An 18,508-nucleotide genomic window follows, 5' to 3' on the forward strand; every position below is an offset into this window, starting at 1 on the left:
AGTCCCTAGAGAGGCGCTGTCCGCTCGCGTTTGCGGTGCCGGAGGCGACAGCACTTACCAGAGCGCAGTGCACCAGGGCGTCATAGCAGAGCCAGGCGAGAGCCGCGCGGTCCGCTGCTCCACGCCCGCGGCCCAGGCTCAGGCCCAGCGCGCAGCCCGCAGCCAGCAGCGCGGTGCACAGCAGCAGCGAGCCGCCTGCCGCAGTTCCCAGCCCCGACCCGACGCCCATGCTCCCCGCTCCCTTCTCCCGGGGCGGCCCCTAGAGCCGGCCAGGAAGGTAGAGCCGAGAAAAGGTTGGGGTGTGGTGGGGGGCGCCGGGAGGCCGGGTCTCCCGATGGGGCGGAGCTTCTGGTCGGGGCGGGGTCGGGCAGAGGCTTCCCTTCCCGCCAGCTTCCTGGCTAACCAACCAGCTGAGCCCCAGGCTTTCTGCAGTCAGGATCCTGCTCAAGAACTCACATAACTGCCTGTCCAAACCTGTTCCCAGACCAAACCCAAAGGACTGGTAATATAGGGCCACACTTTTTTGTTGTTGTGAATCCTCATCCCAGGATATTTTTTCATTGGTTTTTGGAGAGAATGGAAGGGCGGAGACACACAGAAAGAAACATCTACGCATCTCAGATTGATTTGGTTGCCTCCTGCAGGAGTCCTGACCAGGCCTGTGATGGAGTCTACAACCCAGGCACCTGCCCTTGACCGGAATGGAACCCGAGATCCTGCAGTCCTCTGGTGGGTGCTTTATCCACTGAACCAAACCAGCCACACTTCTTTATTTTTAAAATACTTTTATTGATATCAGAGAGGAAGGGAAAGGGAAAGAGAGATAGAAACATCAATGATGAGAGAGAATCATTGATCAGCTGCCTCCTGCACATTCCCTACTGGGGATCGAGCCTGCAACCCAGGCATGTGTCCTTGACCAGAATCGAACCCAGGACCTTTCAGTCCGCAGGCCAATGCTCTATTCACTGAGCCAAACCGGCTAGGGTGAGCCACACTTTTTTATGCAGTTTTATTTTTAACCAGGTTCAAAACCTTAACCTACAAAGTGAAGCTCAACTGGTGTAAATTTTGCCAACAGACTCGGTAGAATTTTGGGGACAAAAGGTTCTAATTAGGCCCTTGCAAGTCTTGCAGGAGAGGTGATGGCCAAGGGAGTTTTCAGACACCAGCAGGCTTTTTAAAGCCCTTGTGGCTTACTCTGACCCCATTGCTTTAAAAACCCAGAAAAGCATTGAAAGTATGGGGGAGAGGAGCAATAGGTCAAACCGGCTTGGCACTAGATGCTTTCATCTCCGTTATCTCATCTAACATCCCAACAACTCTGGGAGATCAGTGTTTCCTATTTTACAATATGAAAACGGGCCCAGGCAGGCCCAGGACTGAATCCAGGAATGGCTGTCCCAAGGCCTTTGCTTTTGACTCTGCACTCTGACATATGAATGAGTTATATAGCTCTCCTCTAGGGAAAGTGCCACTTTATCTCCATCATGTTAACCGTCCTCTTTACTTTTGCTAACATCTTTTTCTTCTTCTTTTTATTTGCTCTTAACTGTCTTCCCTGCTCCCTTCCTTAGGCCTCTGCTATGTAGATACTTAACCCTGGATAAAGGAGTCAGAGTTTAAAAAGACTGCAACCCTTATTGACCATATCTGTGTTTTTAATTTGGGGTAGCCAGGGGAAATACAGGATGCTCAGATAAAATTTAATTTCAGATCAAAAATGAATTACTTTTAAAGTATATATTTATACTAAAGTATCACTAGGGCACTTATGCTAAAAAGATTATTGTTTTAAAAATGTGGTATATACACACAATGGAATATTATTCAGCCATAAAAAGGAAGGAAATTCTGACACATGCTACTACATGCAAGTACCTTGAGGACATTATGCTAAGTGAAATAAGCTAGTCACAATCCTAGAAAATAGAATGGTGATTGCCAGTGACTGGGGAGAAAGGTAATTGTTTAATGGCTATAGCGTTTCAGTTTTGCAAGATGAAAGGTTCTGGAGTGTTGGTTCACAATGTAAAAATACTTAACATGCTGCACTGTACACTTAAAAATGGTTAAGATAGCAAATTTTATGTCTGTATGTTTTACCACAAAAAAAATACTTCTGGGACTGAACACAAGTTCAGTAACTTTCTCCTCTAGTTACTCCCTATATCATTTTTCATTTTATTTGTTTTTATTTTTAAAATATATTTTTATTGATTTCAGAGAGAAAGGAAGAGGGAGAGAGAGACAGAAACATCAATGGTGAGAATCACTGATTGGCTACGCATGTCCCCCACTGGGAACCATGTGACCTCCTGGTTTATAGGTCATCCACTGAGCCATTCGGGCCGGGCCCCTATATCATTTTTTATATAGCAGATAAAATTATCTTATTTATTTACACACTTATTGCTAGGCTCCTGCCATTGGAATATATGCCCCACAAGGCCAGGGGTTGTGTCTGGCTTGTTTACTGTTATGTCCCTTGCATCTATTAGGTAACTGATGCCTGAAAGAGTATGGTCAATTCTGTTAACTTAGAAAACTTGTGATCGCTTTTTTGTACATTCAACATCTTTCTCAACTGGATTTCCCTACCCACTACCCTATATCACCCTTTAGTGACTACCCTGAACTCCCCTTCAGAGTAAAATAAAAACTCCAGAAACGAATTAGATTCACTCTTTTCATATTCTGTTCTTGATCTTTAGTTCTTCCTACTCTAGTTTCCACCCTCCGTACTGCAGTGATGCAGCTGTAAGGTGACCAGGGACCTGCAACCTCACCCTCCAGGACATCCCGGTGGAATGTTGGAACTCCACAGCAATTAGTCCCAAACCCTGTCCTCCCTCAGATGCTGAACCAAGACAGTCTCATCCTTATCCCTGCTTTTATAACTACCAGAAATAGGGAGAGGATTCAAATAGCCTGGCCCTCTCCTCTGAGCTCCAGACCAGTATTTTCAACTGCCCTACTTGACAGTTTTATAAAAAAGCTTGTAAATAAAATTGCTTCTATTCCCTGTGAGTCTCTTCCAGTGTTCCCTCTCTTAGGCTACTTCCATTTATCCATTATGTCAATCCAGAAACCTCTAAATCATTGTTGATACTTCCCTCTCCCCAAACTCCAGATCCAAGGCATTGTCAATTTCTGTCTATTTAGTTGCTAAGTGTCTCTTGATACCACCCACTTTATGGACCAAGCTGTTCACCATCTCTTGCTTTAGTGCTTTACTCTTACTAATGCAGTGATTCTCAACCTTTCTAATGCCGCGACCCTTTAATACAGTTCCTCATGTTGTGGTGACCCCCAACCATAAAATTATTTTCGTTGCTACTTCATAACTGTAATTTTGCTACTGTTAATGAATCATAATGTAAATATCTGTGTTTTCCGATGGTCTTAGGCGACCCTGCTAGTGACCCACAGGTTGAGAACCGCTGCTGTAGAGCCTAAGTCACAGGGGTGGGCAAACTTTTTGACTCGAGGGCCACAATGGGTTCTTAAACTGGACCGGAGGGCCGGAACAAAAGCATGGATGGAGTGTTTGTGTGAACTAATATAAATTCAAAGTAAAGGAGCGGAGGGGAGAGCAAGAGAACCGGATAGAACAGCCGGATCCAGCCCGCGGGCCGTAGTTTGCCCAAGGCTGGCACCATTGGAAAACACAGATGTTTACATTACAATTCATTAACAGTAGCAAAATTACAGTTATGAAGTAGCAACGAAAATAATTTTATGGTTGGGGGTCACCACAACATGAGGAACTGTATTAAAGGGTCGCGGCATTAGAAAGGTTGAGAACCACTGCACTAATGTGATCTCTACACATCACTGAACACAGAGCACATTTCCTGTTCTTATCTTACCAGCCAGTGATTTTATAAACACAATTCTTCTATTATCACTCTTTTTAAATAATATTTACCATTGCTCGTAGAATACCAAAATCCTTTATGTGACTTACCAGGCTGTGGGGTCTGACTGCTACTTACTCTTTAGCCCCTCCCTTGCTCCCAGTACGCCGCTCCATTATTTTCGCTGAGGTGATACTTGCTTTCTTTCATTTCCTGAACTCCCTATGGTGCTTCCTACTTGGCCTTTGTACGGCCTGTCTCCTCTGCCAGACAGCATTCCTAGTGACTATGCCCACTGAACTCCTGCTTTTTCTTCACCATCATCAGCTGTGTCATGCTGAGAAAACTTCTCTCTGCCTGGTAACAACCTTCACAGAGTTGTTGAAAGGATTGGTTGTTACTTCTAACGTGCCCATACGGGTGGCTGGCACTTAATAAGGGCTCACTGCCAGCCCGATTATTACCTTCCTAACTAGGCCAGTTCCCCCTATTTTATAGCATTGTATACTTTTTTTCCCCCTAACATTTGTCATAACTTTCATTTGTGTATGTAAGCATCTTGTGCCCTAGCATAGTACCTGGCAATATGGTGTTCAAGAAATACTTGAATGTTTCTACAGGCTTAGTCAAAATTATCTAATAAAGAGGGAATATGCAAATTGACCGTCACACCATAACAAATGGCTGCGCCACAGCGGAGGCAGGGATTCCGTAACACAAGATGGCTGCGCCACAGCGGAGGCAGGGATCCCGTAACACAAGATGGCTGTGCCCACAGCGGAGGCTGAGTTCCCATAAGGAGCCTTAACGAGCAATCAGCAGGGACCTGAGGCTGCGTGGCGCTGGGCTGGGGCAGGGGACCTGAGGCTACGCCCCCCGCCTAGTGGGACTTGACAGGGGACCTCAGGCTGCGCCCCCCGCCCTGGCACCAGGCCAGGGGATCTGAGCCCCTTGCCATGCGGGGCTTGATGGGGGACCTCAAGGCGCACCCCCCCCAACCCTGGCTGGGGGACCCCAGGTCGCGCCCCCTGCCCTGGCCCCAGGCCAGGTGACCTGAGGCCGCACCCTCACCCAGTGGGCCTTGATGGGGGTGGGGCCGGCCGGGTCTGGATCTAGCCCAATGGGGGTGGGGCTGGCCGGGTCTGGGTCTTGCACCATTTTGAGGCGCATGTGGGTGGGTGGGGACTTGACTCTGGTTCCCGTGGCACGCCCCAGACTCTGACAGGAGGAAGATTTTCATATACATTTTACTAATTTTCTTTCATCGCTGACACTTCTATTATAGAGAAAGGGCAAATAGCAATATTAAAATATTTTCTCTAATTAATTCCCTTTTAATGTGCACGAAATTCGTGCACCAGGTCACTAGTTATTTATAAAAGACTAAAGACATGGAAAGGATACAATTGATAAAATAATCTGATGTTATTAGGAAAACTAGGCTAAAATCAGTATGACATTTATAACTTCTTATATTTAGGTTTGAAAGTGTAAATGCCTAACTATTGAGTGGTCAAAGAGAATTGATGACAAAGGGAGCCCAGGCTTACTTGATCACAGATCTAATTATGATGAAGCTGGTAAAATAACTGAATCTCCTTCACATTAATAGAATTGTGTCCAGATAATGGAACATTCCCATTCCATTGTACCCAGAAACTAGTCACATAACGCTCAATTCTTAGGGTTATTGGGATGCATGAAGCTGACAGGAAGCTGATCCAGGAATGACTATAATCAGGATAGAGAAAGGCATGGGCGCTGAGGTTGAGGAAGAGCCGATAAAAACAAATCCGTCTTCTGCTATCTGGGAACAGCAAAACTTCTACTCTGAACCATGAACAGTTAATTTATAATGATAGCCAGTTCAGAGCGGCGACTTTTGTTCAATATTAAGACTTGGTAACAACTAAACCTATTCGACAAAGAACAGGCTCACCTGGGGTGCCTCATCATTCGCTTCTCAGACTCTTCTGACTTACTCCTGCAGGGATCTTTCCATAAAATGGCATGCCCCAAAAATCTGTTTTTATCTTTAAAATGTTATGCAAAATGTGTCCTTTACTCTGTAACTCTTAAACTTGTATTACCATAAAACTGTTTTACTTACCATCAGGTAAGGTAAAACTGCTGTCCCATGAGTCTTGTGCCAAGTCTTCACACATTACTTAGAACAAGGCCCAATTTATTTTTGAAAAAAAAACAACACACAAAATTACCCAACCAAGTGGATGGCAATTGGTTAGGGTAGAGAAGAGGGATGTTGTAGAAGAAATTCCTGCAGGAAACACATCCTTTATAGTCTGGCTCAGATATGGTACCTCTGCTTTTAATCTTATTTATCTATCAATCAATCAATCTATCTATCTATCTATCTATCTATCTATCTATCGTCTATTTATTTTTGTTAATCCTCACTCAGCGGTATTTTTTCCATTGGTTTTTAGAGAGAGTGGAAGAGACACAGAGAGAAACATTGATGTGAGAGAGACACATCAATTGGTTGCCTCCCACACGTGCCTGACTAGGGCTGGGGATCGAGCCTACAACCCAGGTGTATGTGCTCTTGACAGGGAATCCGACCCGAGACCCTACAGCCCATAGGCTGACACTCTAACCACTGAGCAAACCAGCTAGGGCTGCTTTTATTTATTAAATATATTTTTATTGATTTCAGAGGGGAAGGCAGAGGGAAAGATAGAAACATCAATGGTGAGAATCATCTATCGGCTTCCTCCTGCATGCCCCACACTGGGGACTGAGCCTGCAACCTGGGTATGTGACCTACTGATTCATAGGTTGACGCTCAACCACAGCTATGCCAGGCTGGGCTGTTAGGGTTGCATTTAATCATTTTAAATAAACTTACAAGTTTCCTGATGAAGCCAATCTCTCACAATGCTTCAAAAAAATGTTTTTCAAAGTATGCTGTGACTTTTCTGGTCCAACTCAGCTTTCCCAGAGAACTTTAATTAAAAATGTCTGAAAACCACTGTTCCAAGACAGTGCTGGGAAGACTGTAGTCAATCAACAGTCTTCACATGCCTTGGTTTTTAGCTACAGAATAAGTTTATGGGTAACTAGTTACCCCCTATTCCCATTTCTACCCCAAGTCCTTTGCAATAGATGAGGCTCATTACTACCAGGAGTTCCCATAGATGATTGATTTGGGAAATATGGTTAGGTCTGGCCCTGATCTCTCTTGAAACTGAGAAGACAAGGCACATTTTTGTCTCCTTTCTTTTTATCTTCTGCACCTGAGGAAAGCCTGGGACTGTTCATAAAACAAAAAAGGCATAACTTAGGCTGTCTAATTTGAGTGAAATTTTGTACAGGAATTGTTTCAAGCTAATGGTTCACACCAAGGGCAATTTAGACCCCCAGAGGACATCTGGCAATGCCTATAGACATTTTTTGTTAAGACGGGAGTGGAGAGGTGCTACCAACATCTAGTTAGTAGAACATAAGGATGCTGCTACATATCTTACAATGCACAGGACAGTCCTCCACAACAAAGAATTATCCAGCTTAAAACATCAGTATTTCAGGGTTTGCGACACCTTGATTTAGGCCAAAGTTTGTTGAGCCAATAAAAAAGACTAAGGGCTAGGAGAGAAACCAAGATGGCGGCATAGGTAAACACCTAAACTGCTGCCTCACACAACAATTTCAAAACTACAACTAAAAGACAGAACGGACACCATCCAGAACCACAGGAAAGCAGGCTGAGTGAAAATTCTACAACTAGAAGGAAGGAGAAAAGCTCACAGAGAATTGGAGGTACGGCAAAGGGGCTTTGTGCGCGCAGAGAGGAAAGGCGGCTGAGAGCCTGGCTGACTTCCTCTGGCGGAAGGGGGAAGGAAGCCTCTGACCGCACTGAACCCCAGTTCTGACTGCACTGAACCCCAGTTCCGGGCGAACCCCTGGGGACCCACGCTCTTACGGGGGGGAGTCTGGACTCTCGGGCGGAGACTCTGGAGCCGGGGAAGGCGGAGGACTGAAAGTGCACACGCGCGCACGCTGGTGCGCACAAAGGCTGCGGGGGTTGCCACAGGCTTTCCCTAGTGGAGGGGACTTAGAGGATTCTGACTGCACTGAGCCCCAGTTCTGACTGCAGTGAACCCCGGTTCCAGGCGAGCCCCTGGGGACCCACGCTCTTGTGGGGGGAGTCTGGACACTCAGGCGGAGACTTGAGCTGGGGAAGGCGGAGGACTGAAAGCGCACATGCGCGCAGGGGCGGGGCTGACAGGAAGCCAAGACTGAGACTCCACCCCATCCAAGCTGAGCACAGAGGCTATTGCAATTTGGCAAGTCTAATCCTATAAGGCTGTCTCCAGCACCGGGCTTCTCCCAGCATAGACACAGCTGATCCTTACAGCCAACTGGCCTGGAGGTCAATTCTTCCCAGTGATACCAACAACAATAAAGACTTAATTACAACAAGGCTGTACACACAGTCCACAAAGGGGTGCACCAAGAGTGTCCACCTCAGGTTAACTGGGGAAGCAGACCCACTGGGCCATATTGGAAACCTAGCACAAATATATACCTTACCAACTCAGGGAATCAGTGAAAATGCGGGGTCAAAGAATCAGATCACAAACGAAAGAAATGGAGGAAAACAAACGACTGGATATAGAATTCAAAACCACGGTTATAAGACTTTTTAAGAATATCCTAGAAAAGGCCGATAAATATAACGAGACCCTCGAAGATATGAAAAAGGACCAACTAGAAATTAAACATACACTGACTGAAATAAAAAATATTATACAGAGACCCAGAAACAGAATAGAGGAACACAAGAATCAAGTCAAAGAATTGAAATACGAAGAAGCAAAAAACACTCAACCGAAAAAGCAAAAAGCAAAAAAAAAAATCCAGAAAGTTGAAGATAATGTAAGAAGACTCTGGGACAACTTCAAGCGTACCAACATCAGAATTATGGGGGTGCCAGAAGAAGAGAGAGAGCAAGATACTGAAAACCTATTTGAAGAAATAATGACCGAAAACTTCCCCCACCTGGTGAAAGAAATAGACTTACAAGTCCAGGAAGCCCACAGAACCCCAAACAAAAGGAATCCAAAGAGGACCACACCAAGACACATCATAATTAAAATGCCAAGAGCAAAAGACAAAGAGAGAATATTAAAAGCAGCAAGAGAAAAACAGTTAATTACCTACAAGGGAGCACCCATACGACTGTCAGCTGACTTCTCAACAGAAACTATGCAGGCCAGACGGGAGTGGCAAGAAATTTTCAATGTGATGAATAGCAAGAACCTACAACCAAGATTACTCTACCCAGCAAAGCTATCATTCAGAATTGAAGGGCAGATAAAGAGCTTCACAGATAAGAAAAAGCTGAAGGAGTTCATCACCACCAAACCAGTATTATATGAAATGCTGAAAGGTATTCTTAAAGAAGAGGAAGAAGAAAAAAGTAAAGAGAAAAATTATGAACAACAAATACATATCTATCAACAAGCGAACCTAAAAATCAAGTGAATTAAAAACCTGAGGAGCAGAATAATCTGGTGAATATAATAGAATCAGGGGCATAGAAAGGGAGTGGACTGATAATTCTCAAGGGGAAAGGGGTATGGGGGGTTCATGAAGAGAATGGACAAAAATCATACACCTATGGATGAGGACAGTGGGGGGGAGGTAAGGGCAGAAGGTGGGGTGGGAAAGGGGTGGAGGGGAGCTATGGGGGGAAAAAGGAGAAATAATTGTAATAATCTGAATAAAGATTTATTTAAAAAAAAAAAAAAAAGACTAAGAATGTGAAAATGTTGCATCTCCTTTCCCAAACACTTTCTCTTGATATTGTACTGAGCCCCATTATCTCTATTTATCTAAATCTATATATCCCCTTCTCTATATAATACTTTTTGAGAATCATTCTACTACTATTTTTCAGCAAGTAAAGTACAAGATTTACATGAAGAGTTCCTTTTAAACTTCAGACAAATGAGTGATGGGTTACACAAAGTACTCCTTGGTTTATATGCCTTAAGACTTACAGCTTAATGTACAGAAATTATACTGTACTTCCTTTCTCCAAATAGATTTAAACACCCCCCCCCCAGTTCAACTGGGGTTAAAAAATTCATAGCCATCACTATAAGACAACTGACATTCATAAATTTTCACCTGCAGTAATTAGATAATTAATCCCCTGAAAAGGACAACCCTTCTGAAGGAAATTATGGCAAATTCTATAGGAGTACTATAATCACATTTATTTACTTATACACTGACTTCCTTCATAAATAATCTGAAGTTGCATTTTACAAAAGTAAAAATACTTGAATAGGCACAGTTTCGCTGTTCCTTTGTTCTTTCAATCCAAGATTTCATTTAAAGGTACAACCTCTATTTAACAGGTCAAAAATTTCAAATGATCTTTCTTTAAGTTATGGTATTTAAACCTGAGATATGTAGAGAGAAGGCCATGTAATGATGAAATCAGAGACTGGAGTGAAGCAGCCATAAGCCCAAGAAGCCAGCCACCACCAGAAGCCAGGAAAAGGCCAGGAAGGATCCTCCCTGGAGCCTAGAGAGAGCGAGCCCCAGCCATCACCTAACTTTAGACTTCCAGCTTCCAGAATTGTGCAAACGTAAGTTTCTACTGTTTGAAGCCACCTTGTTTGTGCTACTTTGTTATGGCACCTTAGAAAATTAATAAAGATTTTGGTACTTATTTGTCACAAAATACTCTTAAATCTAGGATTGTTACTGGTCATGTTTATCACAGTTGAAAGGAGATATTAAAATACAATGAAAGAGTAAGTCATAATTCACCTCCATTGTGGTTGATGTTTGAAAAATAGTTCCAAATTTAATTTAACCATGCAGGAAACAAAACTAGAAAATGAAGATACTTTTAGAATAAGTTCTTCAATGTTTTATCGTATTTGATAGCAGCTTTTTTTATTGGTTACAAAACCTAAGCCCATATACAAAATTAGGAACACATTTAGATGCCTCTTTTGAAAGAACAGTTTAGTCTTTTAACTGAGTTTAAAAAAAATAAAAACAATGCAATTTTTCAACACTGTTTTGAAAACTTAAAAGTGCAACAATATACTTAGTTTTCTTTATCAATGAAATGGCGAAATTCCAATTCCAAACTGATAAGGTCACAACAAATTGAATCAAGCAAATGCATACATATGTTGCACTACTTGATGCTAATGTTCACTTATGTTAGTTTGCACTTAAAACACAAGAGGAAACAGGAATCGGCACAATAGAGGCCCAATTTAATCTCAATGTGTGCAAAATTTAAAAGGTAACTGTCAGTAAGTATGGAAAGTCCGGAGAAACTAACTGGAAGGGGTACAATTCACAATATCAAGAAGATTTGGACTTTAAGGGTTTCACCGAAATTTGTGACCTTAATTAGCTTTGACTCTGTTATTTCCTACTTGTAGGGAACACCACACAGTTTCAAAAATTTAGACTACAGTGTCTGAACAGGATGCAGTTACCATATGAAGCTTTAACTCAAAATTTGGATAAAGAAAAAAGGCACAATGAACTTCAACTCAATTTTATGTGCACAAGAGTTGAAAAGTCTGAGCCACCTTAAAGAGAAATTGATTTTAAAATTTATAAAACCTATAAATAATCAGAGGCGAAACCACTATATTAAAACAGATTCTCTAGCAAGTAAAAATCTTGCAGTTTAAACATACGCTTGTATCCACTTTAGATACAAGACAAAATTCACTCTTTAAAGTGGCTCCACCTTGGCAGATACATATATTTGTAATGAATGTATGCCTGCTATGTGTTGCTTACCAGTGAAAACACTCCAGCTGATTCACAAAGTTCTGATGGCATCTATCTCGTCTTCATCACAGTAAATATACACCCCCCCCATTGGATAACTAAATTAGTTTAGGTTTTCTATCTCTTCACATCAATGCATTGCAAAACAATACCCAGTAAACAATAGCAATAAAACCATTTAGGTGACAGCATAAATTATTCAGTTTTAAAAATTTCAAATTCATATTTTTCATTAATAATGGGGTCAAACAATTTACCAAAAGCAGTGACTGGTATAATAATATCAGATTTTCCGTAAGTACTTAAAGATCACTGCAAATCAGGTTTATGCTAAATAACTGCAGATTATTCCTCTACACAGATCGTGTCTGAATCTTTTAATTTGTGAATATGCTTAGAGTAAGATCTGAATTAACTTTCCCAATACTCGAAGAATGAAGTTTGATGACACGCCTTAATAGTTGCTGGTCTGTTGCCAACCACATTATCAAAAGCACTGGTTACTAAGTAAAAAATATTTTAAGACTAAATTACAGTAAACATGAAAGCTCCACAGTTTAAACCCAATACAAATCAACCATATCCAATTATCAATTGAAAATGAAAATATTAACTCCTGAAAGCTAAAAGCAAGATTTTCTTTTTTAATATCACCAATGTGTACTTTAGACCTTTGTTTTTTTCTTTATAGTCAGGGACTCTTGCTTTCAACTTAAACAGAAGTTCAAGTCCATAACAGGTTGCAGCTCAGGTAAAATACCATGCACAGCATTTGATTACTTCAAAACAGCAGGAACACACAGGCTGAAGTGAGTGGTCAAATAGGGCTTGCTGTTCTCAAAAATTAGGTATAATGGCGAAAGCCATCCATAGCTAAAGTTCTTCCTCCAACCCTGGCTTCTGAGGCAGATAACAAACACATCAATTACTGGTAGATGAAGTAGTTTTTCAAAACTTATCCGTTTAATCAATAATTTCTTTTTTTAAGTTACTTTTTGTGTGTCAGTTCCACCAATGAAAATCATTTGGCTTGTACTTTAAAATCTATTTTTCCACATAAAGAATATGAAAATATGTTTGTGGAGGACAATGATGGAGGCTCAGATCAGGCTGCACCTCTTTAAAGTCTTCCAACGTGTATATACATCATACCAAAGTGTCTTGATCCACAGCGCACCATTTTCCAAAGGAATATCGAGTGGACAGCTGACGTGCCACCACTATGGAATATTCTAAACTGGCGATTGCAGTTGTCAGCGTGTGGCACCAGGGAACAGGGAATAATAGGGTAGTTGAAATTGTTAAGGAGAATTCTAAAACAGTTTAGGAAATCATGCATATGCATTTACAGTCCATGTGATAGTGACTTTTGGCAACCGCAAAGTGACTGAGACATGGCTTGCTTTAGAAGCATCAAGACGAAGAGGCATTTGTGTTTTGGAGCCTTTTGTTGTTGTTCTCATTTGGTAGCCATCTGGTGGTGCTTCATATTGAATGTGGGAAAGATGCTGCATTCAATTGAACTCAAAAATTAAATTCTTTTGTTTGAAGGTTGGCTGTCGGGTCAAAATTGTAAGTACCTCCTTGTGTTGCTTCAGGAATGAGGCTAGGATCTTCATCAATCTATAAAAAGCAAGAAAAAAATCCTGATTATATTAAGATACTATACATTATGGTGTAAGCAGAACTGATTTATTTCTTAAGAAAAAAATTCTGTACAGATGTTTTAACCACCTAAAAATATTTATCAATAATATTATTCAGAACTTTTAACAATATAAAATTGAACACATATTTAAAAATTGCCTCGCTCTTAAGTTCCCGTATCTTTAGATTGTACCTATCTAAACATACCTAACTTCTATAATTACTATCTCTTCCCATTTAACAGATTACAAATGCAACAAGAACTGTTATTACAATTTTACTATAATGAAGTTTCAGACATAGTATTTAAGAAAACAGATTGGTGGAAAATAATCATTAATTTTTTAAATTTAGAGTTTTATAAATAACTGGAAAAATACAACCTCAAGAGTATCTGATAGAAATACAGTATAACTTAATTCATAATAATAAAAGAAAAACTTTTTGTAAATTTATATATGTACTAGAGGCCCGGTGCACGGATTCGTGCACATTGAAAGGAAATTAATTAGAAGAAATATTTTAATATTGCTATTTGCCCTTTCTTTATAATAAGAAGAGTCAGAGATGAAAGAAAATTAGTAAAATGTACATGAAAATAATATATAAATTGATTAATAAACAATAAACATGATATAACAACAAAGACAAGATATAAAAACACTGATAAAAACAATGACTGATAAATTGATTAAACTTCTTCTAATATCTCCCTGTATACCACATTAAGAGTAAAAACACTTTCAGAGTGCTTGACTAATTTCCCTTGTGATGAAGTATTTACAACTTTAACTTTGTCACATGCCCTTAGAACTCGAGAGAAAGCAACATATAACTGACCATGTCTGAAAACGGGTTCAGGTAGGAATATTCCTACTCTTTAGATTGGCGCCAGTAAGAGCTTTATATGTATCGTGCATGTGCGAGTCAATGTTTATTTTTAAATTGCCAGTGTGCGTCACATGTACCGGTCGGTTGAATGGATGTATGGTCGGTCATTTAGCCTTTTATATATATAGATAGGTTTTAAAGTACATGCAGACATACCATACTTTCATATATACTTACATCATCGCCAGAGAAATACTGATCTATGATTTCAAATGCTAATTTATATATGTCTTCATTTTCATGTTGCTGTAAAACTTCAATTTTCTCCAAACCTACCCCCCAAAATTAAGCAGATAATAAGTAAGCAGATACAATAAAAACTGTGCTCATTTTAATCATGAAAAATCCTAAAGAATTCAGACCACTCTCCCACAGCCCCGCAAGGATAATAGTTTTTCTAAAAAACAGATAAAAACTTGAAGTGCTCTGGTTGGAGGACCAGTATCCCACTAATTTCTTCCTCTTTAGAAGCCCTTGAGGTACCCTGGTCCCTAAGGCAGGCAGTTATAAAAACATCTGAACACTCCACCTGATAGATGAGGGAGCTGTGGCACACAGAGCATTTACTTCAGGTTGTGTGGCATGTTAGTGCCAGAACCAGAACTAAGATCTTCCTGGATTGCTTTAATATAATCATACGGTCCCATATAATAATTTTTATCTTTTTCTTTGTTTTCCAATATTGCTACTTTTATATAACTGCAAAAATAAATTTTCAGAAACTTAGGGATTAACTGAGAAAAATAAAAAATTAATTTTTAAGTTTTGAAGTATTTTCTTTTAAAAAATGAATAGGGGCTTATGTCCTATGGTCACAATGAACTTTGGAAATAATTTTTCAGAATAGTAACTGTACAAGACCTTCATTTATATTCCGAATATATTTACTCCACATATCAGGTGCACAAATCTATACTGAATTTTTTTTTTTTTAAGAAGCAGAAGGAGGGGAGAGAGAGAGAAACATACATTGATCTGTTCTACTTATTTATCATTCATTGGTTGACTCTTAAATGTGTCCCGATGGGGGATCGAATCTGCACCTTGAATTGCTAATTATGCTTTTATAACTAATTATACTTCTATGACCACTGACAAGACTCCTTAATTTCTAGGGTAATTTCTTCTTGTTATTAAAAAAATACTTCCAGTCTAATGCGTCAACACTGTGACTTCAAGAGGAGTATTTGTGTTTCCTAAAAAACAACGTGAATCTCTAGGAAGGTTATGGAGTGACCGTCACAACCAGTTTTTCCAAAGTATGGACTATTTCCTGGAAAATCCTCTTGGAATGCTAATATTGTGAATAAAGAACAGCAACATACTCCAATGATGTAACAGCAATGTATCCTAAGTTTTCTTTCTAATTATTTGTCTTTTAAGGAACTAATGTTTCAGAGTTCCATGGCTCCACTATTTTTCTTTAATAAATCCACTCTTACCTCCACATTCTTCTATTATTTCAGCTATTGTGCTTGCTTCATCACCAGCCATTATCAGAATGTTTTTCAGACCATCTAGAACCACCTGAACAACTTGAGAATCTTTTACTGACAGTAAATTACAGAACGGTGGTATTACATTCTGCTGTACAAGGTACTCAACCTAGACAACAAAAGAGAAAATATTTTTATATATGTAATTATCTTTTCCTCAAAAAGAACACAGTACAGGGTTTATAAACAATCAGTAATTCTTTTTTATTTATTTTTTTTGTTCTTTTAATTTTTTTTAATCCTCAACTGAGGATATTTTTCCATTGATTTTTAGAGAGAGAGAGTGGAAGAGAGAGGGAAAGAGAGAAATATCAATGTGAAAGAAACACATCGATTGGTTGCCTCCTGCACAAGTCCTGGCCAGGGCCCAGGCCGGGGAGGAGCCTACAACCAAGGTACGTGCCCTTGACCAGAATCAAACCCAGGACCCTTCGGTCCACAGGCCGACACTCTATCCACTGAGCCAAACTGTTTAGGGCCAATCAGTAATTCCTAATCATGATACAGCAGTATACTTTCCAATATTAACAATTATAACAGTTAGTTTCTCCAAACTCACTTGATCTTTTCTGCCACTTATTGTTAAGTTGCTAATTGCCCAAGCGGCTTCTTTTTGTGTTCCAAAGTCCCCCTAAAGATTAAAAAAGAAATGATAAAATGAATTTTTTATTAAAAGTCTTGGTTATAAGATATTAACATACATGATGAATTCATAGTATGACTGACCTTAGCAAGCTGATGAATAATCATAGGGATTAATCCAGCATCTATTACAGCTTGAACTTGTTGTTGGTTGCCTGCTGTTATGTTGGAAAGGAACCACACTGCTTCCTATAGTTGGATAAAATACAGGGCATCTTTATTTGAAAAATTGTATCTTTAATGTGTTTATATTGTTATTTTAATGTAGTTTACATAAGAAAATCACCTGAGTTGCATTAAGGGGAAAGCATCTAAAAGTGATTAGTTTATACAGAATCTCCCAATTTAAATAAACTATAAGGAAATTTCTATTAATAATATTTGGGCCCCATTAACCTAGCATTTATCCATGCAATAAAATATATGCCACCTACCATAAGCTAGGAACTATTTTGGACAATGGTGACATGGCAGAGAATAAAACAGTAAGAAAAAAAACTTTACTCATGCAGCTTATTACATTTTTGGTGCATGGGCTCCCTCTAAAAGACGGATGATAAATAAATAAAGAAATAAATAACTGAATTTCCTAATATTTTGTTAAAACTAATTCTAAGAAAAGTGAGCTGCTTTATTATAAAATGATTTACTTACACGATATAAATCAACAACTAGGCTAGGATGGGTCTTTATAACTAATCTTACTGCAACCTTAAGGATTTACAAGTCATGAACCAATAGGTTTATTGTAATTTTAGTGTCAAATGTGTACCTTCTCCCTCCTCTGCAATTAAGATTCAATTATAAATTTGTTTTGCCATCCAATCAGTGTTTAGAGTATATGAGTATTCATTACAGTATTGTTGAAAAATCTTGTATGTTAGAAAATTTCCTAACCAAAATGTTGAGGGAATAAAACCAAGTTGGTAAATTCTACCTCTAGGGTCCCACAATGGTCCCAAGATGCAAATAACACGAACACTCTAGCTGAAAAATTCTGAAGCAACTACTTGCTGAAGCTGAGTATCTATATGAGCCTTTTTTCTTTCCCCCATGATACCTTCCTTCACTTAGAGCATATTGTCTCCTAGGCTGAAACTTCTCTCCACCCATTGCTGTCTGGCTTCCTCACTTCTCAGCTGTTTTCAATTATGGAATACATTTAGATATAAAAATCACCCATATTATTAGAAATTTTATAACAAAAATATTGGCTCAGAGTCTACTGGTAAGAAACTCTGGCTTCTTTCCCTTCATCTATAAAATGAGATTTCTAACAATATACTTTTCTATAAGAATCCAACTGTTATAGTCAAGCAACTACATACATATAGCTATGATAGAAGAAATGATTAATTATACTGGTTTGGGGGATGGTGACATTTCAGGCAGCTAAAACTGCTTTAAACTAAATACAAATCAAAATCATGAGACACCACTTCATACCACTAGGGCGGCAATAACAACAACAACCCTTACCATTGCTTGTGGAAATTAAAATGGTACAGCCACTATGGAAACCAGTTTGGCAGTTCCTCAAAAAGCTAAACATGGAATTATCACATGACTTGGCAAATCTAGATATATACCCAAAGGAACTGAAAGCAGGGACTAAAACAGATACTAGTATGTCCATATTCATATAGCAACGTCATTCACAATAGCCAGAAGGTAAAAACAATCCAAGTTTCCATCAATAGATGAATGGGTAAACAAAATATGTTATTTATGTCCAATGGAATATTTATTCAATGATAAAAAGAAATGAAGTTCTGATACATGCTCCAACATGAATGAACCTTGAAAACATTAGCAATATGAAATAAGCCAGACACAAAAAGACTTAAGTACATATTTAACAATTAATTAGTAATAAGTTTGTACCTCAAGCTTGAAATCTTGAAAAAAGCAATTTTTATGATCTTTTAATTTAGGCTTGCATCTTTAGATCCAATCTAATTTCACAGGGAGATTAAAATATGGTTTCTCTATCTATAATAATAAAAGCGTAATATGCTTAGACCAGAAGTCCTTCTGGACATCCTTCCGGGACAAAGCCAGGGCTGCAGCCGTGGGATCGAGGCAGCCGCCATGGCTGTGAGGGAGGGATCCAGGCAGCCACCCCCAGCTGCGATGGAGGGATCAAGGCAGCTTCCCCCAGCTATGAGGGAG

The 18,508-nt window shown here is 39.7% G+C and overlaps 2 protein-coding genes across 2 annotated transcripts in view; both read right to left on the bottom strand.

The window, feature by feature from the left end:
- The window catches only part of EBPL (EBP like), a 30,772-nt gene extending 30,310 nt beyond the window's left edge, over positions 1–462 (bottom strand). The window contains exon 1 of the mRNA XM_080661292.1: positions 59–462. Within this exon, the coding sequence (XP_080517418.1) occupies positions 59–229 (171 nt within the window). The 5' untranslated portion in view covers positions 230–462. The remainder of the gene's footprint in view (positions 1–58) is intronic.
- Positions 463–10,084: 9,622 nt separating this feature from the next.
- The window catches only part of KPNA3 (karyopherin subunit alpha 3), a 101,710-nt gene continuing 93,286 nt past the window's right edge, over positions 10,085–18,508 (bottom strand). Inside the window, exons 13-17 of the mRNA XM_080661293.1 lie at positions 16,421–16,525; positions 16,254–16,325; positions 15,641–15,803; positions 14,376–14,470; positions 10,085–13,283 (exon numbers count right to left, since the gene is read on the bottom strand). Of these exons, the coding sequence (XP_080517419.1) occupies positions 13,185–13,283; positions 14,376–14,470; positions 15,641–15,803; positions 16,254–16,325; positions 16,421–16,525 (534 nt within the window). The 3' untranslated portion in view covers positions 10,085–13,184. The remainder of the gene's footprint in view (positions 13,284–14,375; positions 14,471–15,640; positions 15,804–16,253; positions 16,326–16,420; positions 16,526–18,508) is intronic.

This window comes from Plecotus auritus, assembly GCF_963455305.1.
Source record: "Plecotus auritus genome assembly, chromosome: 3".
Lineage (NCBI taxonomy): Eukaryota > Metazoa > Chordata > Mammalia > Chiroptera > Vespertilionidae > Plecotus > Plecotus auritus.